Source organism: Anser cygnoides, chromosome 2 (assembly GCF_040182565.1).
Source record: "Anser cygnoides isolate HZ-2024a breed goose chromosome 2, Taihu_goose_T2T_genome, whole genome shotgun sequence".
Classification (NCBI taxonomy): domain Eukaryota; kingdom Metazoa; phylum Chordata; class Aves; order Anseriformes; family Anatidae; genus Anser; species Anser cygnoides.
This window is the reverse complement of record NC_089874.1, coordinates 41,535,442-41,561,770: the sequence shown is the minus strand read 5'-3', so window position 1 is coordinate 41,561,770 and position 26,329 is coordinate 41,535,442. Positions and strand designations below refer to the sequence as shown.

Here is a 26,329-nt window from a genome sequence, read left to right as displayed (position 1 = left end):
TCCTGCTGTATCCAGTATTGTAACAAAAATAAGTTTTTTCAGAAAGAGGTTTTCCCTTTGTGTCCTGCAAGGTGCAGCATGGGATTGTAGGAGGTTCCATTGCAAATATAATGGTGGCTAGAAATTCCAGCTTTTGTGATCATTTTGGTTTTGACAGCTCCTACTCACTTGCGGTAACATTAAAAAAAAAAGAAAAAAGAAAAAAGAAAAAAAGAACAAATGGGTTTCACTGAAAATAGTCTTTGGTACCTAAAATACAACATAAGTTTGTCTGCTTGCAGGATTCATAGGGATGCTGTGGGGATGAAATAATTGGACTTAAGAATAAATCTAAACACGAAGTCCATCAGACTTAAAAAAACAACAACAACAACAACAAAAAACAGTGTAACAAGGAACACAGGTTCTTTCTAATATCCCAAGTTTATTTTTATTATGGTAGCCTCTCTGTAATGAAGACCCTTTTGTACCAAGTACTGTACAAATACACCCTCAGAAGTGGCAAGGCAAACTAAAGGGCACAGAGCTAAAAATGTAGGGCCAAAATAAGTTACTTGACTTCATGCACAAGGTCAGATGCAGAACTAGCTCTCAGGTCTTGTTCCACCTCCATCCATAGGTGTATGCAATTTCTCTTTTCTTCATGAAAGCTGAATTACTTCCAACATTGGAAATATCTTACAGAATAATTTTATAGCCATCAGAATCATCCTTTATTTTTCCTTCTTCACCCATGCCCAACTACGAGAATTGAGTAAAAATATCTTAAACAGAATTCTGGGCAGAACTTTTCCGTTAAACCTGTTGGACTCTGTTCATACGTTCTCTTGATGCAAAATGTTCTCTCTCTACTCTAGTCCATTTGCATCTAGAAAAAAAAAGTCTCAAGACTGTATGAAAAAAATCAGAATCTCGCCATTTTTTTGTTCTTTGGGTAATACCACTCTAGTCATACATTTCATGAATATCATCCTGACTTTGCAAACCATGATTCTGGTTTCACCTTGTTGAAGAAATAGGGTAGGGTCTGCAGCATCTACTGTTACCAGAAAAGTCTGTGAAAGTGTCTTTCAGTCCATCCAGCACCAAGGCTCAGAAGAAGAAATTACAAGCACTATTTGCACAATTGTAATGAGTCTTCGCTTCCACCGAATCTAGGAGGTACTGCATAAATAGTTCACACTGAACTGGGAGACATCACCTAAATACAAATTAAAAAGGCTATTTTTAATTACAATCATGCAGAAAATCTGTTTGCTTAGAAGGCAAGTAAAAACTTAGTGTTGGACTGTTGTCAGGACACATAACAGTTAGTGTGATCAACTGCATAAGTTATTGCTTCAAATAGATTAATAGCTGATGTTGCAATGGTATTTTATCAAAAGAAGCACTAGAGGTGTTCTACTATTAGCTGGACTTCCCCATGAGCTTTTCAAATATGTCAGTCTTTGCATATATATGAACAGTTTGAATTCTTGTTCTCTGAAGTTTTCTGTGTTGTTCCAACATGTATACACACAAGATGCGTACACCAGTCATTCTTTTCAAATCACTGTTTCAGAAGCTGAGTGAGACGTCATCCTGCAAATGTGTGGTAGTTCAGTGGGAATGATGGCAACCAACACAAAAATCTCTAGATAAGAAGCAGATCTTAACATTACAAACAGCCATGAGCTTTTGACTCTGAAGTTATGTAAGCTAGCTGAAGTTGTGTGTTCAGCTGAAATAGTCACAGATAGTCCTGTATTTGAACACAGTTGATAATATTTCAACTGTCATATGTGCCACCTGGGAATCACACATATTTCACATTAAAAAAAGAGCTTATTTTACTGATTTCATGGCTGAAAAGACTCTCTTCAGTGAAAGCTCTCTCTCATGAAGAATTCAGCATAGGTTGGTGTTCTTTTGATACAGGGAAAGCTGGAATGAATCCAAAAGGTATGAGAACATCAACTAGGATCAACCCTTCTAATCTGTGTATTCATTTTTTTTTTTAAGTGTAATGTTTAATGAAGTTAGTCATGGCTTTGGCCATGTGGCAGTCTCTGGAATATGTGGACTCTTGCTACTCGTGCTGTGATGCTTCTCCAGTAAGATGCTTGGAGATAGTATGAAGGAAATTAACCAGCTGACTTGAAATAAATAGCTTATAGTCTTTTAGTAAAAATGAAAGTGACAGAAAAAGAAACACCTCAGCTTTTATTCAAATGAATTTGCTAATTATCATAATCAGATAACTCTACCCTATTACTGTAATGTGTTTTAATATGGGTTTGCATGACATTTAGCACTAACACCAACCCCAAGAACAGTGATGCTGCGATTCACTGAACTACAACAGAGACACATGATCTTTGGAAAAAAAGGGCAATGCCATAGATATATTGTGCTTAAACCCTTTGCTGAGATCTGAGGCCCTTTGTGCTAAGTGCTACAAAAACAGACCAGGAAGTATTGTCTCCTTTGAAGATTTGAAGAGCTAAACCATGATAGAGAGGAAGGACAAATAGAAAAAGAATGAAACAAGCAGTTATGCTCAAGAACAGTCAGGCTTATTAGGGCTTTTTTTTTTCTTTAATGTAATGGATGGATTGTTAAATAGGATGAGAGGAGTGACCAAGATAACAAAAGCAAAATTGAAAAGAAGGTTGCAGGAGACCTAAATCTGGCAGAGAATTTGTATTTAGTGAGGTGGCGTAACTGCTGTGCCTCAAACTGATTGCCTTTGTAACTTCTTATTGAGCTCATTACCAACCTGACAGAAGACTAATGCAGCAGAAAGGTTTTTTTTTTTTTTTTTTTTTTGATGGTTTTATGAGCTGAATTGACTCATTAGTTAAGGGAGTAGATGAGCAGCAGGACCATTCCACTGTGCATAGGAAAGCTTAGGATCAAGAACCAAAAAGTGGGTAGTGAGGAGCAGTGGAAAGGAGGCTACTGTTACAGAAATCTCAGGTTCTCACTGGGCTTCACCCTAAAAACAAGATAGTGAAGGAGGAAAGAAAGGCTGTTGGGAGAGTTTTGATGGCAAGTTGCATAATCTTCTAATTACTTCTAATCTTTCTAAATTGAAGGGTTTGGGCATGGAAACGATGTATGTTTAGGTCACCAGAGGACCTCTGAATAGCGGCTAGTAAAGGCTGATGAATACACAGCTGGATAGAATGGATAGAATCATTTCTTGTATGTCTGAGATGTGCCTCCTCCATGGTTGAAAGAAGTGAACCCTGAGAAACCATCCTTGACTGTTTAATTGTATGATATATTAAAAAAAAATGTTGTCAAATAGTTTTATGAGGTACTACAAAAATTATTACCTTCCTTGGATTTCTCCTCTGGGAGAGCTTTAACATTTCTTAGAAGCAATTACGAAATGCAAAAGCTGGAGAGAGTACATTGGAGTATTTGTCTTTGTTGCTACAACTCCTCCTGCTTTCTGATTCTTACAGTCACTTGTACAATAGTCTGAATAATAAACCATTGGACAGATCAGGCTGTCAGGATGTCTGCTTATTCTGCAGTTAACTGTATTTGCATTGCTACATATAGATTGCAGTTAGCATCCAAGTGGGATACAGGTGAATTAAATCAGAATTAAATATATTTCAATATTACAAGAGCATCTGGAATAATGCATCTAGTAGTTAAAGCTCAATCTTTAAATTGCTATTTGAGTTACACCTATGAGCTCCATGGAAAAGGAAGGATCACAATAGTGTTATGGTACGTGAAAATTATGGGAAGGATTAAAGATCAAGATGTTGCTTTGCTAAGATCTTTAGTTCTGTGAACTCAGAATCAAATGGCAGAATTACACTATAACAACTTTACATGAAAAATGTGACTGAAGAGAATGTGACTAGAGATTCAAAGGAAAAGAAGAGGAAATAAATCTGATTAAGAAATTAAGAATAAAGCTAAATACTGAGTCTAGATACTGGTATTATTCTGTTCAGTACTGGAGACTACTGTTGGGATAAATTGTTATAATTAAGGTCAGAAATTTATGGCTGTTGGAGAGATCTTTGTGGAACACATGGGTTTGTTACCAATGCCAGTTTTATCATTAAGTTGTGATATTTCTTAGGTTAATGAATCCTAAAATCCATGTTTTTTTCATGTATACATGATTTGATTAACAGTTTTTCAGTGTTTGTATTTAGCATATGTATTTGTTGAAATATTCTACAGGATTTATTACTTTTCTGCTTTGTTAATGTTTATATTTAAGTTAATTGGTATTCAAGTAAAAATTTGAATTTATACAAGATTCTGAGAAAACACCCTAGGTTACTAGTTGTTGATAGTCCTTTTAAGAGTTGTAAATCCTGGATGTACATCAATAGAAGTATTTACTGGGCTTTTCTTCATTTTGGAAAGGCTCTCTTTGTACTTTTGTATCAGCTAAAAATTACAACACAGTGATGAAGTTAAAAATATTGATTTTACTGTTGAAATGTTAAGTATAAAGTATGAATATTTTGTTTTTGAGACCAGGTCAATAATTTTTATTTTTTTTTTGTATGTAGTTAATGTGGGTTTATGATGAAGATGTAGGAATGAATTGCAGAGAAGTTACCTTTGTCCCAGGCTTATACAAGATCTTTGATGAAATCCTTGGTACGTATAACATTACTTTAGCATTATGGAGTACAGATTATTCTGAGAACTCTAAAAGCACATTAATTTATATCCAGGTTTAGGTCACAGACTTAGCGTTCCACTAAAATACAGTGCTTGGACATTTTAGTGCATGCCAGCACTGTAGAACAGTTAAGAATAGAGAAGAATGTTTTCAGTTTAAAATGCAAGAAAGTATAATTATTTGTTACTAAATGTCCAAAAATAGATCATATTTTGTCATCGATATTGTTACAAGATTTTTTAATCTGCAAGGTTGATCAGGCTAGCAGTTTTAAGTAACATTTGAATGAAGACTTTTCTGAAGAAGATTTTTCTGAAAGAAGACAACTGAAAGTTATCTAAGTTAAATTATTATCTCATGAATCACTAAAACTGATTTCTTGGGTACAGAATGGTAGTGGTGGTGATGGTCATTCTTAGATGGATCATTTCTAGACTTCAAACAGTTTTAAAAGGGATATGAATCATACTGCCATTTAAAAACATGGTGGTTGAAGCACAAACAAATGATTTTTAGAAAACTGTGTCCTAAGTCCCTGAGTCACTATGACTTACTAGCTTATGATATTCTCTTGGTGACAGCCACACATTGAAGACCAACTGGCAGTAGTGATGTGTAACATCTGAGCAGTCTGCTGAACTGATATTTTGGTTTAATTGATGTTACTCCTTGGGTTAATCATTTTTTATGAATGTATGTTGTAAAAATTGGCAGGATAACATCATGAACTAAATTATAGTCTATTAAGGTCAGTGGAAATTTTCTTATGACCTTCATTGGGTTCAGAATTTACCCACACCTCTAAAACTACGGTTTATAGTATCGCTGTCTCAGAGACTGTAAAGTTGGAAAAGAAGGATTTTGTTTGGTTGTTTTTCACTCATTCCCTGATTTGAGAAATATGAGACTGAAAACTTAAATCACTTCTTGTTCGAGTGCTGCCTTTTAGATGGAATTTACGGGCTTTTCATAGAAGGGCGACACTTTCATTTGGTCCCATTCAAAAGGAAAATAATGACCATGTCATTATTGTAGTACTGTATGGCTTATTGCTTCTTTATGTAGAACTGATAAGCGCACTATAGAGTGTGGTTTGAGAGCTAAGGTTCAGTATATTAACATGATGAAAATTGGACATTATATCTGTGCATGCTTTTTAGTGGAACTTCACTTTCACCTTGAAATATCTGTTGCTATACTGAGATCCCTATAAGCTATTAAGGTACATTATTTTTACTGGATTTCTCCTCATGTACTTTGCTGTTTTGGGATTTTATTTTGACCTATTTTGTGGGTGTTGAGACAAATGTTGAATGTGTTTTTATGGTTAGTGGCCATAGTCACATTTCAGATTTCTATTGTTTGTAGGTAATATACATTGGAGTGCAATTTAATTAAATTCCAATAAAATATTTACCTCCAATTATCCTTCTTTTAATCCTAAGTTGTCTAAAACAAGAGTAGTTATAAGTCTCAGCTTCTTTAGAGAAACCTTTTGCTGATATCAAAACACTCCTTAATGGATGTGACTTTTTCAGGATTGCATTTTAGTGTCAAAATGATGTGTAAACTGACCTGGTGATGATGCATACAATTTCCTAGGATTTTTTACACGTTTGGTGTAATATGTATGATAAATCCAAAGAAGTGCAGCAAGAGAAGAATGAGGTGTTCAGCATGTTAAGAACAGTTATGAGAAGAGGCTCACAAAATGCACTTCTGCATTTCTGAGATGGTCTAACTGCTAGAAGTAGGAATAGGAATTAAAAGAAGGTTGAAAAATACCTTCTTCTAGATCCATGTTCTTATTTATTGATGCTGGTAATAAGATACAGAGTATACAAAATGTTACCTGATGAAAAAAAGGACCTAAATCATTGTAACTTCTGGTAGAATATATAGATAATCAGTTTAACACATCAAGTAATTAATTATTGCTCCTAGAAAGTGTTAATTTGTTACTTCGTTTCATAGTTAATGCCGCTGACAATAAGCAGAGGGACAAGAATATGACTTGTATTAAAATATCCATCGATCCGTAAGTAAAAGCATGCTTTAATTTACTTTCCCTGCCAGGGCAATTGTAATTTAAATTTGTACAAATGATTTTGCTAAATGAAATTGGATTTTATTTTACAACAAAAATAATCTTTTTGGAATTCTGTTAGCTTCATATTTTAAGATGAAAAAGTGAATATAACAGTAATTACTACCACTCTGAATTTATAATAACCTGCTTTCCTAAACCACTCATTAATTTTTGATTGAATGAAACTTAGAATCTGAAGATTATAAAATCTATGCTTATGTGAAAGCTTGCTAGTACATAAATGTAACTAGCAAGGTTACATGTAAATCATAAATACTAACATTAAGTTTCTGTACCAGAATTTTGTACTTCCTGAACTTCTATGTTAACTCCTTCAGCGTGAGGATAAGGGTATGTTTAAATTAGTCAGCTATATCAGGCTGAAACTGCATATTGCAAATATGTTGTCACCCATGTTTTCCAAATTGAGCACTTGAGGATGAAGAGATACTTCCTAATAAGAAGTACCAAAGCTAAATAGATGGTGATTGGGTTCGTTTAGTAGTACCTTTTCAGTGACATTTAAATGAATAATAAATATTTTGGAGACCCAATTTTGACACCTAATCCATGGGATAAATATGCTGAAAAGTCATTTTTCTGCAAGTTTTCAGTGCAGTATCAGTTTCTGTAGACAAATTGCTTTTTACATGGAGTGGGAGGGAAATGGTAGTGGTATGTTTGTCTGACCTGTCATGATTTTGAACTCTCTAATGCTCCAGAACGAAAATTCTGTATGACCACTGTAAGTATTAGTGATGCGAAATGTTGAGGAATTTTGGTATTGATGCATAAAAGAAATTACAATGTTTATCATAAGAGGAAAGTAACAGTTTTAAACAGATGATAACTAAACCTTATCTGGATGGACTTCAGCTGAAACCTATAAAGCTACATCTCTAACAAGTATAATTCTGTCACAAAGTTTCATGATTCTGTTGCAGATCCTGTTGATCTTCATGCAGATTTTTGGGGGATTATTTTTATATGAAATGCTGTCATGTATGGGCAGTTGTGCTCCTTCTCTGACACCTACTAAGCACAAATAAATGTTTGTTGAAATTGAAGTTGCTAGAGCTGTGAATAAACAGAATATGGTCTTTCATTGTAACTTTTGCAGTTATTTAAGCGTGTAAAATATATTCAGGAGTCTTTTTTCAGGTTAACGTTAATTGAGTTTATGTCTTTCTTTACTATTTTGTAGGGAATCAAACATTATCAGCATATGGAATAATGGGAAGGGTATACCAGTTGTGGAACACAAAGTAGAAAAAGTATATGTACCTGCTTTAATCTTTGGGCAGCTACTAACATCTAGCAACTACGACGATGATGAGAAAAAAGTTACAGGCAAGACTATTTAACTTGCTTTGTTTTATGCAGTGAAGCTAGCTTGTTTATCAGTGTGCTTTCTCTTTTTACATTTTCACTCTTTTTCATGATGGATGATCACTTAGTCACCATTACCAGAGTTCTGTGTAAGCGTAAAACAACTTTAAGAAAAAAATCCTGCTTTTTCATTTTTTTCAATAACAGTGTTTACAAAAAAATTTATATTTGTATCTTTAGTGTCAGTATTCATTATTCAGTAAAAAAATCCATGTGAATTATACCATATGCAAACATTAAAAGATCTATGTTATTGAGATGAAGGAAAGAATAATTTCAATAAATTAGACTGATTTAATATCTTAAATGTGAAGTAACCCTAATTTAAATCATGAATGAAAGTTAGTTCTGTTTTATCCCACTCCGTATATTTATCCCATTTTATGATGACTTTAAAATTTTATTTTAAGAAAACATACAGCAATGAATTTATTTTATTTTAAGATTTATATAGCGTATTAGAAATTCCTCCAAGTTTCCACGGAAACTGAGTGTGACTTCAGTCAGTTAGGAAGGTTTACCTTTGAGCTGTTGCCAGGAAGGGGGTGACCTAACCTCTTTACCTCCGGACTTCTATTCCCATTGCTTCTTTTCTGCCAGAGCTAGCAAGCATGTGCAGAATGAGTTGGCTCTGATCGTGAATTAGTTTTCAGCTGGATCACGGTGTTGAGGTCACTTGCCTTTCAGCAGGCACCTTCTAGATCGACATAAGGGAAGCAATGGGAGCATCCTGGCCTCGGTGGCGGGAGGCACAAGTGGTGCATTATTGAGGCAGAAATAGTTGCACTAGATTGTAGGTAGCATGAAAATGCATCTCTGTCATCCTTTGATAGCTCTTGATCTATTGCCCAACTTTCATCTTATATGTGAACATTTGATTTCATTTGCCTTACCTCTTTATGTCATAAATAAAGTTTTGCTTTAACAAAATTTACTGTATGTTATTTTTTCAGGTGGTCGTAATGGCTATGGTGCAAAACTTTGTAACATATTTAGTACAAAGTTTACAGTTGAAACTGCGTGCAAGGAATACAAACACAGCTTTAAGCAGGTATACAGATAGTCTCAAATTTGTTCTCTTTGCTGTAATCATAAGATTCAAATTTGACACATTTTCTATATGTCATAAAATGAATCATGCACATTCAAATGTAAAGTGTATAGGCTATTCAGGCCAAGTTAGTTCTGTCAGTGAAATTGGTACTTCTGCATCCTAGTGTTTTTTTCGTTTGTTTTAAGTAATATTTTTCTTGCAAGTGTTAGGTAACTAAAAATGAAAAACTATTTTTTTGCTGTTAAAACTAAGGTTTATTCATGTGCATGTGAAAAAGAATGTGTTTAACTGAAATATTCTGTAATTGTTAAGTGATTTCTCAGAAAAAAAATCTACTTTGCTATGCAAACTTAAAAATAATTATCTAGGTTATTTTATATTAGCATCCAAAAAAGAATTTTTGATGTATTGGTCATGAATTTCATCAGCACAGCTGGACTTGGGTGCAAAGAAACCCCACATGAACCCATTGCTCATAGTTTTAATTGTCAGCACAAAGTTCAAAGATTGCATGTAATTCATCTACTGCATCTAGCTTTGAGCTGGTCACCTTTAGAAAAGTTTGAAGAATGTTGTGGGGGAACGGTAACTACCAAAGCTCCTCACCCTTGGAGTCTTTCACAGTTGGTGGCTTCTCTCTCTTTTTCCTGGGCAATTTCTGGTTATGCTGTCACGTTACTGCCAAAAACCAATACATTTCAATGGTTTATCTGTCTCTTTAAAAATGTAATATTTTCTGCTAATTGCCAAAAACCAAATTATTAAAAGCACATCCACAGAAGTGCTATCTCAGGGACTGCTGAGGCTCTGCACAGGGACTAATAAACCTCTCTGCAGAAGTAAGTAGTAGATGGAAAACATTGAACTAATGGGCAATAAAGACTATTTAGCTAGCTCACTTGTACTTAATTTAGTCAGTTCTGCAGTGGGCTCTATTTGCATTAGAATCATGTCCATCAATGTAACGATGCCTAAATATTTATAGAAACCACAAATCTGCTGTCACCGATACTTGTGCAAATCTTGGTAAAGCAATTAATTTTATACATAGCATTTTACCAGAGGAAACTTGTAAAAGAAGTCTGTGAGCTTTTTGTTGTGTAGCTTTTGCAGTCCTAGCATAGCTGGAAAATGGAACAAAGCAGGAGGAGGAGGTCTTGTACTTAAACTAATATTTTAAATGTTTTGTTTCCAAAGACTTGGATGAACAATATGATGAAGACTTCTGAACCCAAGATTAAACATTTTGATGGTGATGACTACACATGCATTACATTCCAACCAGATCTATCTAAGTTTAAAATGGAAAAACTTGATAAGGATATTGTGGCCCTGATGACAAGAAGAGCATATGATTTGGCTGGGTCATGCAAGGGAGTCAAAGTTATGTTGAATGGGAAGAAGTTACCTGTAAGAACCTCTTAAATTATTTTAAGCGGACTGAGTATTTAATCTAAAGTAGAGTAATTGTTACCTGTGTCACTCATAGGTAAATGGATTTCGCAGTTACGTAGATCTTTACGTAAAGGACAAGCTGGATGAAACTGGAGTTGCACTCAAAGTTATTCATGAAGTTGTGAATGAACGATGGGATGTGTGCCTAACTTTAAGTGAAAAAGGATTTCAGCAAATCAGCTTTGTAAATAGTATAGCTACCACAAAGGTGAGTAGTTATAGTTACATTAAATGATAAAAATAGATGTTAAGGTTATGCCTAGTCAGACATTCAAAAAAATGTGTTACTAAAAATAAATAGCTGGGTTAATCCTTTGCATGAAAGGATGTGGCAGAACAACTGAATGCACTCAAAATACAGTCATATCAGTATTTCTGAATATGCCCTAGATTTTAAAATGCTAGTAATCATGATCAATGATACCGATGTCTTACATGAGCATTACTTATTAATGATAAAATGAATGGAAGTATTGCTTAGTAAAAATACTTTATCCCTTCCTTTTTAATACATTGTAACAAAACAATTCCAAGATTAAGATTAAAAACTGTACAGACCCCTTTGAAGTTAGTAACAGGTTTTGGAGAGGAAACAAGTCTTTTGGTATTCATGAAAAATGGTGTTTCGTTTATTGCTTTATGATGTATAAAACTGGCCTGAAATATTAAGATTATTTTTTTCATCCTTGTTTCTACATAAGGGATCTTTGTGTTGTTCTCTGTTCTTATTAGCAACTAGAGAAGTAGCAAATGGCATCATAACAAATCTTAAGATATGATGAAGAAGCAATCTGCTCAGCATACTAAACTAGAAAGAAGTCTGTGCTTCTTGGATGCTGTGGTAGTCAGGCACCAAGGCAATCACCTGAAATTTATTGGTATAACTCATTTATGCTGGTTTGGTGTGGCCCAAGTTAAGGTATCTAGGATCCACCATGGTGAAAGAAAATCTTTGTCGATTTCTGCTCTTGACAAACTACACCGACTGAGTGATGTAACACCAGACAAGTAATTCTAGTGATGGCACTGTTTGTAGGGAACCTTAACCGTGAGTTTCTCAGAAATATAAGAATTTGTATTCACTCAAAAAACACCCTTTGCTCAAATCTTACCTGAAAGAGTCAAACAGAAGAAAATTCTAATGTTAGCACAAATGGTTCTTAACCACCAGTTCATAAGTGCAGTGGCTGCACTAAGTAGGGTGCCTAGTCTAGGCAGGTGCCCAGAAATACCAGTGTAAATCTCACTGGTAGATGATGTGTAGTCAGTATTTTGACAGTATAGAGTTTTTACTACATAATTCCCTTCAGTGTTCTTTTCAGTGTAGGTGAACCAGTGTTCAGTGGTAAGGGTGATAGTTCATTTCAGTGTAGAATATTTACTTTTTAAGCGTGCATTTTAATCAAATGCTTATCTGATACTTCCCGAAGCTAGGGATACAAACATACCTGGTAATTAAAAGGTTAAAACTTGGTTTTAATTCAGGCCTCTTTATGCAACATAAAGAAAAAAAATAACATGACCTTAAAGATGTATACAATACCTTTATGAAGATGCTGGCAATGTAGACAGACTTAATATTTTTTGGTATCAGGATAAGAATGTATTGGAGAAAATGAATGCTTACTCAAAGCTTACTCTATTTGACTCCTTTGGATCGGTTTTCACCCATCATGCGGTTACACATGCGCATTGTTATATGTTCTTTAAGAAAATTCATAGAAAAAGTACTGTGTATTCTTCAAAGGTAAGTGTTGTAATTTCTAGTTTTTCCCGCTCTCCCAATCCATGCCTTATGTGTGTGACTGGATGTGGAATGTTCGGGCGGTGAACCACCTCACCAGCAATTGATGTGCAACTACCCACTGATGAGACATAATGGCTAGTAACTAACTGCGTCACCTGCCTGTTCCCTTATCTGCTAACAGGTGAGGAGCTCATTTCAGCTGTTTTTTGGTTATTTATCACTGTTTGCTGAAAGCTTTTCATTTCTGTTTCTGGATAAATTTCACCCAGTGCTAATTTCCCTTCCACGTTTTTTAAACTTGCTTTAAATTCCAAACAAGTTTTTTAGGTTGACGGGGATTTTTTTTTGAGGGGTGGGTAGAAGTTCAGGCAGTATGTTGAGGCACAGCTCCCTTGTTTTGTTTTTGTAACTTCGTTACTGTGGTCAGGTCCCTGTGTATTCACAATTTTGCCACAATAGACTGCCACAGAATTTGACGTGAGACTCTGAGGCTGAAACTGTTTGTAGTTATTACGGTTGTGCAGATAACTTTTTACTGAGACTTGAATATAATCTGAATTAATATTGTCTTCACAAGTTCTCAATTTCAAATAGTAACTGTAGTAGAAATTGTAGTAAAACTTCAGTTATTAACATATCAATCTAATGATATGTTTAATATGGAAGCACTGCTAATTGTAATACTACTTATCATTTTAGCAGAAAAAAATCAGCTGATACAGGTGCAGTGCCAGATATTAGACTTGGATGCAGGGAGCAGCCCATGAAACATTTATCTGTTCATAGAATCTAAATATAGCTTACCTCAGAATTATTTGAGGCTGTTGGCTGTTGATGACAATATTAACAGAATGTATACTGGAGCTAGTCTATGCTTCACTTTTAAGATTTTAGTCGCTATAGTTTCATTAGATGTCCTTGCATCCTGAATTTTGCAAGATGGGGATTCCATTGGTTGCCTGCTGGGAAAAAAAGGCTTTGCAGTTATAGTTCTATTTTTCATAATACAGTAATCTTAATAATCATTAACAGCCCTCTAGATTTAGAGGGTATTTTTCTTTTTCTATCTTGTATTAAAATGTACTGACAGTTGGGGCAGTTATAGGCTGTTATGCTTCTATAGTGGGTAGATGTGCCACCTACTGGTGAGATGGTTGAAAGGTTCCCAACTTTGAGCTCTGAACATCCCTCAATCAATGCTACACACTAAGAATGGACACAGGAATGGGGAACTGTTATAATAACTAATATCTTCTAAGAACAAGAATTACTGGTAAGTAACCAGTTTTTGATATGTCAGCTGTTAGTTTTAGCAAAATATTTGAAGTGCTAAAACTAGGCTTTCCTAATCTGCTTGTATATAAAATGTTATACTGAAATCAGATATATTGCTGTAAGCATAAGATTTTAGTAATGTGATGACCGAAAATAATGCATTTAATATTGCCATTTAAATGTGAAATGTTTTTGAAATGCCATATGATATTTTCATGTAGTAGCAGTTTGGAAATGGATTTATTTTTCTTTCAGTGGCAGGATATCGATGTTTCAACTTTCACTGAACTCTCCCTATGCTGAAACTCTATCATTCAGATATAAATAAAAACTTTTTTTTGTGTAATGAAATGACATTGGAATCAAAAAATACTTGTATGTATGGTGCTTCTAACTCACAATGGTGGTTTGTGTTGCTGTTTAGTAGGTGGTTTTGAAAAGTGACAGAAACTGTATATGGTTTCTTTGAAGTGCAAGTGCTTGTTTGGTAATGATTAATAATATCAACAATCTTAAGCCATTGTTTTTTCCCTTCTCTCTCTTTTTTTTCCATTTCATCTCTTCTTTCTACATGATGTTGAGAACACAGCTGCTGTCTCCTGTTGGTTCAGCTGCTTTATGCCTTTTTGATTTTTTTCAGATGCCTACTGTGTCTTAGAATGGTTTGAGCTAGCTTTTATTTTTTGTTTGCTAGTTGTTTGTTCTTTCTTTTCCTGTTTGCCTGCTGTTTTTTCTTGGTTTTGATGTCTTCCATTTCTTATTTCTTATCTATCTTATACTTCCTCATACCTATCAAAAGCTTTCTTTCTCTTCAGTTCTGTTTTTAAAATAGCTTTAAAGAATGGATTTTTTTTATTTGTTACCTCATGATGAATGTCTTTGTAGGTAGTTTTCTTTTTTTTTTTTCCTGCCACAATGCAGGTTAGTCTCAACAGGAACCATTATTTACTCTGTTGTTTTTTTATAGGACACTAATCAGTGTTAAGCGAAGGTGATCTTCTGAGTAAAATAGTGGGTACTGAGTTAGATATGTTTTAGATATGTTTTAACTGTGTGGGATATGTCTGTATCACTCCATTCTTTGTTATAAGATAATAGATTTTAGTGCATGTGTTATGAACTTTCTGTAAAGGCCACTAGAATTAAGTATTTTATCATTATTTATATCCTTTTGCCTATAAATTTAAAAGAAGGCAGTTGAACAGATAAAAAAAAATGTAAACATACCTTTTGTTTCCCCTGTTCTGCCTTGTTCCTTTTGTGGACATAGTTTCACATACATGTTTTTAGCTCCTTTGTTTGACAACTTTTTCAAAGAAGTCAAAAGTGGTTTCTGTTTATGTAGGCTTGTAATTAAAGTATTTTTGTTAATGATAAAATTTTGGAGAACTAGCATGAGATATCTAAAGACTTTCAGCTTTTTTTAGTAGTCTGTTTTGCAAGGTGGAAAGTAAAATTTTCTTCCAAAATTGCAATTTTCTAAACTCATTGAGATTGTGACTTTAAAATTTCTTCCCTTAAGCCTATAAAAGCGAAATAAACCAAGCTGATTAGAAAATCGGTAACTGCTTGTGGAATATGCTTGTGTAGTACTAATAGGAGGGGGGTCTCCTGCTCTTGTACAGAACATTATTTTGCTGATAGGCAACGAAAATTTCAGTCAGTCATCAACTAGCATCATCTCAGTGCAGCTTGGAGAAAGTCTGTCTGGTTTTTGAAGGGTTGTATTCCTTCAGACTTTAAAGTGATTTAAGTTACTGTCACTTCTACATTCATATTTTTTAACTGACAAAGTTCTTTCTACCCAAGCATTTTACATGCTAAAGCACAGATGAATTAAAAACCTAAAGCAACTTGAAAGACTAATTTTAAACTTCAAATTCACCATTAAAGCTAGAAAATCTTTCTGTATGCACCCACTTAATCCGTAAACAAGCTTCAAATACAAATACCTGGAGCAAAGAAGTTTATCTTCTGCCCTCTGCCACCTGTCTTTTGAGTTGTCCTGTACTTTAGTTATATTGACTTCTTCAATACCCCCAATTTTTTTTTTCAAAACTATTTAAAATTTGGGGATTTATTTTTCTATTTAGTTCTCTGTCAGCAAAATATCTTCCTTTTTTACAGAAGTTGGAAGTAAAACTCAAGTAATACTAGCCACCCCTTAACTTCATTGAGCAAAAGTTAAAATTGCTGCAGGAGTTTGCTTTTGTGATTCTTGGTGAATCAGTAAAAGCGGCTGTTATTTTGTACCCCATATTCTGTACAATTGATGAGAAATTTAAAACAATAGACTTGATAATGTTGCAGAATACAAAGAAAAGCCAAAGAAAGCTAATCTAGGCAGCAATGAAACCACACCTCTCCATTCCCCATTTTATTGCTTATTTCAGTGGAAGGTTTTTCTACCTTTCCAATGATTTTCAATGTTTATTTTAATCTGAACATTTTTCATTCAAGGAAATCATATGAATGTACTTACTTTTGTTTGCTTAAAAAGATTTGAGGACCTGTCCTCAAAGTCAAACTTCTCTGAAAGTACGTGCCTCATGATGAAATTAGTTCTCTCCCTTGAGACTCTAGTCAAATGTTTACCATTTTGAAGCACTCCCTTACAGCTGTTTCTGTTCATCAGCTTGAGGTCTCCTGCTAGTGTCTTACTGAACAGTTACATAAGATTCCTCTGTGCCTCTATTACAAATTTCAGATCATTCATTACCTCAGTTTTTCTGTACTGGCATCAGTCAGTCCATTTGGTTCAATTAGATCACCGTATAAGTCAGTTCTGAAGTGTGCTTGGAAGGAATTCTTAGTCAGAGTATTTCAGCAGAATATGCCTTGTCATAGTAAAATATTTATTTTTGTCAAGGTTGTAAAGCTTGACCAAGAGCTCTGATCTCTGTATGAGAGAGACATAGACCTCCTCTTTATAGTAGGAGATGAAAGAAAGTAAGTACTCATAAGATTTTTTATTTGCTCTCCAGATACTGGCTTCAAATATTTATCTTAGGTTAAAAATAATGGGAGGAAATCCCCAATATATTGCACCTGGGAGAAACTAAATTGATAAGACAACATAATACATCCTCAACCTATCTATGTTAGGTGTTTTTTCTAATAACTGTTTTCCACTTTTGAGAACTATTATTATTTTTTTTAACAACTGAGTCTGTAGTCCCATCAGCAGCAGTGCTAATCTAACAGTTTACTGTCATCAAAAGGGGTCATATTGTTGCCCTGTCTTCTCTGTACTCTTTGTATATATACAGTGGCTGGATTAGGTTTTTGTTGCGTTAATGTGTTGAATTGGTTTATGCTATAATGTGATAGCTGGCGCAAATTTATTGGGTTGATTATGACCTGCCTCTCTCATCATTAGCCGTGTCAGAAAGTAACAGATTTTTTGAAGTCAGATATAACTCATGCTTCACAATGGGGCAGGGTGATGAAAATACATACTAGTTGCAATGTTTAGAAAGTGTTTCTACTATTGATGAAATTCAGTCTAAATAGGAAAGAACTAAGCATTTGAACAAGTAAGATGTTATTCCACTCTCACACTTCCAATTCAGACACTTCCAGAAGGTGCCCAAGGGCTTCTGTCACCTTCTCTAGCTACAATTCACTTTGGACTTAAGCTTTAAACCAGCTACAAAAAGAACCCAACATACAGTTAGAGGACAAATCATTTTGAGATGAAACCATTTGGAAAATAAAGGCATTTCACATGAGCTTTCTGGAAAAAGAGGCCTATTGGAGATCTGTTACATCCTAACAATGGCTATGGATTTACAAAAATGTATTAAAAAACCCTAACAATTATGGGGTATACTCTAAAATTCAGAAGCAATCTGAATCAGAATCGCAAGTAAAGACTGAAACTGTACAGACTTCTATCAACTAAGAAACAGTCACAGAAAAGCTGTCCATTACCTAAACGAACAAAGCTAATCTGTATTTCATAGGACCTAGAAATCATTTTCTTAATACAAAGAAAATGGAACACTATCATCATTGAGTAACATCAACTGACATTAATAAATGCACAATGCAAATCCTACAAAGTGTGGCAAATGCATCTTAGAAAGATTCACATCATAGGTTAAGAAAAAGTAATTGTTTTGTGTAAAATGGGATTAGAGCCCATGGATATAATCGTGATTAATAATAATAACAAATGAAACATTCCAGATTAGCAAAAACAATTAGTATTTGAAGGTATGTATCCAGTAGCCTTTTATCCCGTAGTTATATCTGACTTCAAAAAGGTAACTTTTCTGACTTACCACTTCCAAAGTTTAAATATATAAGTGAATATTTCTTCTTCAGGGTCTATTATGCTAGGGTTCACAGCTAGGAGGTGACTACATTGTCTTAGCCAAAAGCTGTTTTTTTTTTTTTTTTTCCCCTCAGTAATGGCGTTAGTTGAAATAGTTGGAAATATATCTGGAAAGGCATTAAGCAAGGATAACCAGAGAGTCCCCCTTTTCGAAGGATAAAGGGAGGAATTGTGACAGACACTGTGAATGTTTTACTTTCAGCTGTTGTGGTGCAGTGGAAGAAAAAATCCTATGCTGTCTTTCTGCCTGTCTTTCTGCCCATCTTTCTTTCATTTTCCACTGAGATGTTGCAAGGAATTTCTTATAAGCCATTCTTTCCCCCTTCTGCATTTGGGCAGTAGCTGTAAGGAAGTCCAGGTGACTGCTCAATTGTTGCAAGACAGGTGGCAACATGGTTACATAGCTACAAGTTACTGCCATTGTGGCCGGAATGAAGACTGAATGACAAAAGAGAAACTGTAAAACCAGATTTTCTTTATCTTATAACTTAATGAGCATTGACTTCCAACTTTGACTGCTGTATGACTGCAGGAACTAACCTTCTTTGAATCTTGTTTATAAGACTAAAAGCTATTAGAAAATTCAATGTGTTGTGTTTTTTTTTTCTTTCTTCATCAAGGGTGGTAGGCATGTTGATTACGTGGTGGATCAAGTTGTGGGCAAACTTATAGAAGTGGTGAAAAAGAAGAATAAAGCTGGAGTTTCAGTGAAACCATTTCAGGCAAGTGACATTGTACAAAAATGCTATATGTATAAATGTATATTATTAAAGATAAAGAGGTAATTTTGTTAAGTAAATTGCTTTCTTTGTTTTCAACAGGTGAAGAATCATATATGGGTTTTTGTTAACTGCTTGATCGAAAACCCATCTTTTGATTCCCAGACAAAGGAAAACATGACATTGCAGCCTAAAAGTTTTGGGTCCAAGTGCCAGCTATCTGAGAAATTTTTTAAAGCAGTAAGTAAAGCTTATTTCTTGTTTTTAGTGAAGCAGAAATTGACAGACTGGATTATGTATATGCATGTTAGGTAGCTGAAGATTAATTGGTGCATTATGGTACCCTAGTGATAATAGCATACTATGAAAATGAGATGGAAGAACTTTTGTTAATTCTCTGGCCTTAGTAGTGGAGGCAATGACTGTATTTTGTTTGTTGCCCCAGATTTAGAAGTGAGTTTCGTTTTTTGCAGATTCTGGCATTTATTTTAGTAAAATGAATTTGACTGTAGTAGTAAGGAGAATGGTGTTATTGCTAGTACTCTTGGCATCAAAACTTAACTCCTTGTATTGTATTTTATTCCTTTAGTTTTGTGTTACTAATGGTATTCTTACAGGCCTTACAGGAAAAATAACAATCTCATATTTATTCTTCAGAATTTGTTATATACATTGTATTTCTATCAATGTGTTTGGTTTACAGTATTTCTGGTTTCCTGGAAGTTTGAACGTTGATCTTCAGACATGTTAAATGTGCAGCAGAATATCTAATTGATGAGTGCTGTATTGCGAAGGATAATGAAAAGCCAAAGTTTGCATTGTTTTGCTCCACTTTTGTTTGTTTGTTTGTTGTTTTGTTGTTGTTTTGTTTTTTAATGTGAATTCAAACCTAAAGCAGATTTTGCTTAGAAGATATGCTATATGCTATCTTCGCTGCAGGTGTATTTCTTGAAATGTACTAGTTTCTCAAGTGGTTGTGATAATAGTTGATACATAGAGCCTTATTTTTGAATGCTTTTGGGTCTTCCAATTATTTTCAGAATTTCCAAAGAAACCTTAGATGTCCATATTATATCCTATAAGGTTAATTTTGCTGCCAAAGTCCAGGAAGCAGGAGCTTAGTACCTAAAATGTCTCAGCACATCAACCACACAACATAATACATCCTCATATTAAATCTTGGTCCATGTATTCTCTTTCCTTACCACCAGTTATACAAGGTAGACAAAAGAATCTGTGAGAGTGTTGTACTTCAGTTTTGTGTGCATGATGTGCTACACAGGTATGTGTTAATTCTTTGGCCTTTTACAGGTTGCATTTTTTTTTAAATGTAAAGGATCAGTAGCTTAAAATTGAGAGATAAGAATCTGCCATGTGGAGTTTTATTTTTCTCATCCACACTTCTGATCTGTTGCTTACAGGCCTCTAACTGTGGTATCATAGAAAGTATTTTGAATTGGGTCAAATTTAAGGCACAGACTCAGCTGAACAAAAAATGTTCATCGGTGAAACACAGTAAAATCAAGGGCATCCCAAAACTGGATGATGCTAACGATGCTGGTAAGAGCACTTACTTTTAATATCTTTAATTTTTCACAGATATTTTCACAGAGATCATCACTCTAAACCTGATTTCTAATTCTTATGTTTATTTTTAAATGAAAACCCATATAGCTTTATAAACAAATTTTCTAAACTTCCTAGTGCTAGAATTAAAGCATGATGTTGAGTTTGATATTATGAATACCATCCTCTCTAGGCTGGAGAGTTAAGATAGCTGGACAAAAGCAGCAGCCCAGTTCCATAATGAAAGAGCATGCATTTTCTAATTGCAGTTTCCTGCTAAGTAGTGCTACCAGTATTCTGTTCAAAAGGTGGTGGAGACCTGAGGGAATGATTCAAGTGACTGTTTCCGTGAGACTTTAAATGGCCTTTGGTTCCTGTCTGGGTATTTTGGGCAAACTGGCAATCTCTGCTGGCTTGATTCATGGCATAGATAGGAATTAAGATCAGCTGGCAATCTTTGTGCCAATAGCAAATGTCATTGAATTATTTGAGGGGCACATGTGACCAAAGAACTTGAAATGTCATTAGTTTCAACATGTTGATATTAGTTGATTTTTATACACCCTTGCCCTAATGAAAGATACAGAAATTGCAACAAAATCTTTTAATTGAGTAATAACATGTAAGACTGCTAAAGACTGTTTATCTTCTCTCGCCTTAAAAATGGTATAGTTATAGGTGAAGGAATTTGAAGGAAAAAATGCTTCCTTTTTACTTGATTGCAGGAAAAGGTTAACACTTTGTTTTGTTGGCATTTAGTATCGTTTGCTTACTAGACTTACAGAAACATGCATCTGTCAAAGGAATACAAATTTCATAACCAAAACTGTTATTAAGAGGACACATAATTAACCCTTTTGAGGCAAAATATGACATCTGAAGAACTGGATAACTGATGAAATACTGAAAGAAAACTCAAAAACAAACAAAAAACACCCCAGAACTTGGATAGCTGTTACTCAGATGTTCCTCTACTGCCTAAATGTTCTTACATGGGGAGCAGAAACTATTTAACTCCCAGGAAGGCTTACCCAGGTATTAGTTTACCGAAGATCTGTGGATCTGGATACATAACAGATATCTCACATGCAAGGCATTTCACATTCAGGTGTGGACACACAGGAAGGCAAGAGACATTCAGTTGGTAAACAAGGTGTGTTGTATTCACACTCAGCCTGACTTTCTGAAGTGCTGTATATACCGGCAGAAATGTTTTAGGTTGAAGGATTATAAGTGATATATTTAGTAAAAAGTTCTTCAGTCTTTTCTTTTTTAGACTGAAGGTACCATAGGGGTCACCTGTTTGCTCTTGAAAATCCTTAGGAAGTTTTTGTTATTGTGCAAAAGAACTAAGCTAATACGATAATAACCTCAATAAAAAGCTGCTTTCTTTGAGAGAGGAAAGGCAGGGGATGGTACAGAGAGCTGACTCCTTCAGTTTTGCTGAGAATGTGCTGGTTGTTCTGCCCTTGAGAACTTGTCTTAATGAATTTTAATTGGTGACTCCACCTGACTGAAAGCTTGAAGTTTCTCCTGAATTCTGTTATTTTTTAGAGCCGTGTCCAGAAAAATACCAAATAGGCACATCGTGCTTCCATGAAATTAATCACTAATGATCACATAATTCTAGAAGATGGTGCACATGGGTGACGTTCAGATTTGGTTTCTGCAGTTCATTTGGGAAAAAAGGCTCATATATATTCTAAAACAACACACTTATTTTTCTTGGTATTTGGATTGCACCTTCCTGATAGTACTGTAGCTATACCTTTTGACAAGGTGAAATACCTGTGTGATTTAGATTCAGTTAAGCCATATGTCTGACTTAGTTGACCAAAGATGCTGAATGTAAGTTCTGTGTAATAGGAAGAGGCAAATTGTTTTCTACATACCAGGTAGAGGCAAATCAAAGTACCTATTTTAAATGTCATTATCTTCAAAACTTTGTTATTAACAATAGATAAAAGCCAACCAGCTTGAAAGTCTTTGCAGTCTTTCCTGCCATTTGGCACTGATAAGATAGCAAAAGTGCTTAACGAGCATTTGCACCCTTTGGAGAGAGTGGGTTCCCTTTTTGAAAGTGCTTATCAATTAAAATATCTATTCAACTATTCCAGTTGTGGTAAACAGAATATACAGGTCATACCAGTTTTGAGCACACTCATATAACTCAGATATGCATGATGTGTGTGCCTAAGTAATTTCCAGATAGCCTGTGAAATGGTAAAAGTGCAGAAGCAATTTGTTTTGGGGTGTTTTTTTTGTTGCTGTGGTTTTTTTTGTGTGTGTATGTGCAGATTTGTCGGTACCACTACCTAAGACATGCCACTGCATTCCATTTTGTTCTTTGCCACATAGTGATCTGTCGCGTGTTGCTGAGGGCAAGGATACTCCTTCCTGTTGTGTAGTTCAGTAGTATGGAGGATCATCCCTAAAAGTAGAAATTCAGCCTATTCAAATTATCTGACAGAGTTTAGGAAGAGCATTCATGACTAATTCTATCGTATTCTTATTGTTTGAGTTGAAAAGCTAAGCTTTCTGTTTTTTTTGCCTTGCTTCTACTTCTTCCTGAACTACAGGCGGCAAACATTCCTTGGACTGCACGCTAATCTTAACAGAAGGAGACTCCGCCAAATCTTTAGCTGTCTCTGGCTTAGGTGTTATTGGTCGAGACAGATACGGAGTATTCCCACTCAGGGGTAAAATTCTTAATGTTCGAGAAGCTTCTCATAAACAGGTAAGTAGTCTTCTCAATTCCTTTTAGCCAACAGATAGATGTCTCCTCATTTTTGATTTCTAGGGGTATATCACAGTATTTTCATTTATATTTTTTCATGAAAATCAAGTGGCTAGGGTTTCATAAAGGACCAGCTACTTTAAAGCCCGTAGTAAAATCCTAAGCTAGAATATTGAGTGAAGTACTGAGATGATAAATATATATTTTTTTTCACAAATGCAAGAAGATTCTTCTATGACTTATACCAACACTTCACATGAACACTTTAAAAATTAAAATTTTATATTCTCTCAATTATGTAATTTCATTGACTCCCAACACGAAGCAGTATCACTGTTACTCATTGCATTACTTCTGTTGCCCTCCATACTTTGTCTTTAGTAAAAGTATTGCAGTAAGAGTACTGCAATAGGAGTATCACAGTGTTGCAGATGCCTGTAGAAATGATGGAAAGAGAAGGCAGCTTTGTGAGATGACTTTTAGTTATATCGTCCTATGACCTTTAGTTATATCCTTTAGCTATCTTCCATCCTTCTCTGGAGTGCTGTGGCTGTGGAGGAGCAGTGATATAGTCTTGAGGACTTACATGTACAGAAGAAATTTTTGCAGGTGTGAGGGCTACAGGGGGCTTAGGGATGAGGAGGTTGTAAAGTTGAGGTAGGGATGCATTGAAAAAGTAGCTATAAACCCCACCTAAAAAAAAGATTGGGATATTTCTGAATTTCAGTGTTTTATACTAACTGCTTATATAACTTTTTAATACAGATCATGGAAAATGCAGAAATCAACAACATCATCAAAATAGTTGGACTACAATACAAGAAAAGCTATGAAGATCCAGAATCTTTAAAAAGTTTGAGATATGGAAAAATTATGATCATGACAGATCAGGTTAGTCTGAAATTCACAAGTTTTAGTATATACACGGCTTCTTAAAATGTGTTTTGCTGCAATCTTACAGTAGATTACATTTTTGTGCATTATAACCTGCCTCTATGTTATGGTAACATAGATGTATTCAGAGGGAATCCCTAATGTGTGAGATTTCTTTATGGGAATAATTTGTCTATACGTTATTTTGGTTACTCCAAATGAACAACAGAACTTTGCTGCACTGTAACAGAGAAGCCAAAGTAATAATAAAAATATGTATAAACAAGAATGTTTTGATTGCTCAAAAATTTGTTGAAAGTAAGTACAGAACTGAACAGTAGATGAGGTAGTGATGCTAGTCTGGCAGAAACTAGAATGAAGGCAATTATTTCTGTGTATTCTCATGAAGTGTGTGTTTATTCTGATTTGTAGAAGGCTAAGTGGCCTATGCTTTAGATAATTGTGAAGGTTTGTTTGTTTGTTTCTCCTGGAAAGGTCAAACTATCAAGCATTTTAGCACCAATGAGTACCAATGGGCCAGGTTTGGCTTTCTTCCACAGAGATTCAGCTCCACGTTGTCTGGGAGAGCTGCCCATCTCTCAGATAAAATATGCCATAGGCAAATAAACCTGTGACCTGCACCTGTGCACGTGGTTTGGAAGAGCTCATTGTTAGCTCTGGGATAGGGCTGTTCACAAATGGCTATTTGATACCCAGGTTCAGTTCAGAATCCAAATTAAACCTAACTGTTCTCTTTTATGTTTTCTGTCAACAAACATGTTTTTAATATATCCAGGCCAGTGCATTCTGTTTATCCTTGCAACTAGACTTTTTCACACATTGCCACTCTCGTTTTGGTGTTGGGATGGGGGTGGGTTTTTTGGTGTCTTAGCGTGATCTGACATTTTACGAGATTGCCTCATGTTCATGTTCTGATTTAGGATCAGGATGGATCTCACATAAAAGGCTTGTTGATCAATTTTATTCATCACAATTGGCCATCACTGTTGAAACATGGTTTTCTGGAGGAGTTCATCACTCCCATTGTAAAGGTATGGGTTCTGTTAATGCAATTTTATTTATTATTTACAGTACAACAGAAAAGTTAATTATTTTTGTTTTTTGTTTTGTTTTAAAGGCAAGCAAAAATAAGCAAGAACTTTCATTCTATAGTATTCCAGAATTTGATGAGTGGAAGAAACATATGGAAAATCATAAAGCATGGAAGATAAAGTACTACAAAGGTTTGTTTAAAACAAATAAGTTAACCTCGTGGATCTAAAAATAAATAATAAATGGATGTTACAAAATTTTATTTATAGCTGATTTCATGATACTATCTTCTGCAATAATTTTATTTAAGGGGTAAAACGTTAAAACTTATATACAAGGGGTAAGATGTTAAAACTTAAATTCCAAATATGGAGTAACTGTTTTGTTTTGTTATACAGGTTTGGGTACCAGCACTGCTAAAGAAGCAAAAGAATATTTTGCTGACATGGAAAGACATCGGATCTTATTTCGATATGCTGGTCCTGAAGATGATGCTGCCATTACACTGGTAAGAACTTATAAAAGGGTTTCTCTATGATACTTTTTAGTTTCTGTTGTTCCCTGAACATGAGGAAGTCCTAGCAGGTGAGGTTCTTTTTGGCATGACTGAATAAAAAAGAACTTTGGGGAGAGAAAAAAGCTTTTGAAAAATGTTTCAAATTTTGGAGTAAGAGCCTTATCTGTGCTACAAAATTAATTCTACGTTCTGCTTAGTAGCTCTGATCAATTTTGTGTGGTGTAGATATCAAGGAACACTACATTCAAAGTTGCTTTTAAAGACAGAACACACAAAAGAGTATTCTGAGTAAGGCAATAGAGCTCAAATCGATGGTGTTTTGCACCTACTCAGGGACCTGATTTTTGTTTATGAGCAAATTACATCAGATAATAATAATTTATTCTTTGAAGATATGTCAGTGTGGCATGTGTGTATTCAGATGTGTCCTGCACATTTGAATTTGAAATCTTGTAGGTAGTTGTGTTCAGGTGTTTTGAACAGACAGACGCAGTCAGTACACCAGGAAATTATTTGTGTTTCACAGAGAACTTGAGGAAGGAGAAAGAATGGAGTGTCTAGAATGAACTGTTTTCTCAAGATGTGTTTCACCTTCTATATACGTTAATTTACTATTTCAGTTTTAGGTGTTACTAGAGAGAAAAAGGGGTAGGAGAGAAAAATAAAAATGGGAAGATGCACATATTCAGAAATGAGCTCTCTCCTTACAGTTATATAATAACTTTTTCCTTATACCGTGGATCCAGTAAAATGATGTGTTTTTACTAACATAAAAGGCTAGTAAGCAGTATGTACCTGTTCTCTTGAAGGAAAAAAACCACACGATATGTCAGAAGTTATTTGTACTTCTCATTTTACTTCTGCCCAA

At 34.8% G+C, this 26,329-nt stretch overlaps 1 protein-coding gene across 1 annotated transcript in view; it reads left to right on the top strand.

Moving 5' to 3' along the window:
- Positions 1–26,329, top strand: part of TOP2B (DNA topoisomerase II beta) — a 64,479-nt gene that overhangs the window by 16,059 nt on the left and 22,091 nt on the right. Inside the window, exons 3-16 of the mRNA XM_048076088.2 lie at positions 4,533–4,623; positions 6,623–6,686; positions 7,942–8,087; positions 9,080–9,177; positions 10,378–10,590; positions 10,670–10,843; positions 18,617–18,718; positions 18,818–18,955; positions 20,137–20,275; positions 22,861–23,018; positions 23,784–23,909; positions 24,833–24,943; positions 25,030–25,135; positions 25,343–25,452. Of these exons, the coding sequence (XP_047932045.2) occupies positions 4,533–4,623; positions 6,623–6,686; positions 7,942–8,087; positions 9,080–9,177; positions 10,378–10,590; positions 10,670–10,843; positions 18,617–18,718; positions 18,818–18,955; positions 20,137–20,275; positions 22,861–23,018; positions 23,784–23,909; positions 24,833–24,943; positions 25,030–25,135; positions 25,343–25,452 (1,776 nt within the window). The remainder of the gene's footprint in view (positions 1–4,532; positions 4,624–6,622; positions 6,687–7,941; positions 8,088–9,079; positions 9,178–10,377; positions 10,591–10,669; positions 10,844–18,616; positions 18,719–18,817; positions 18,956–20,136; positions 20,276–22,860; positions 23,019–23,783; positions 23,910–24,832; positions 24,944–25,029; positions 25,136–25,342; positions 25,453–26,329) is intronic.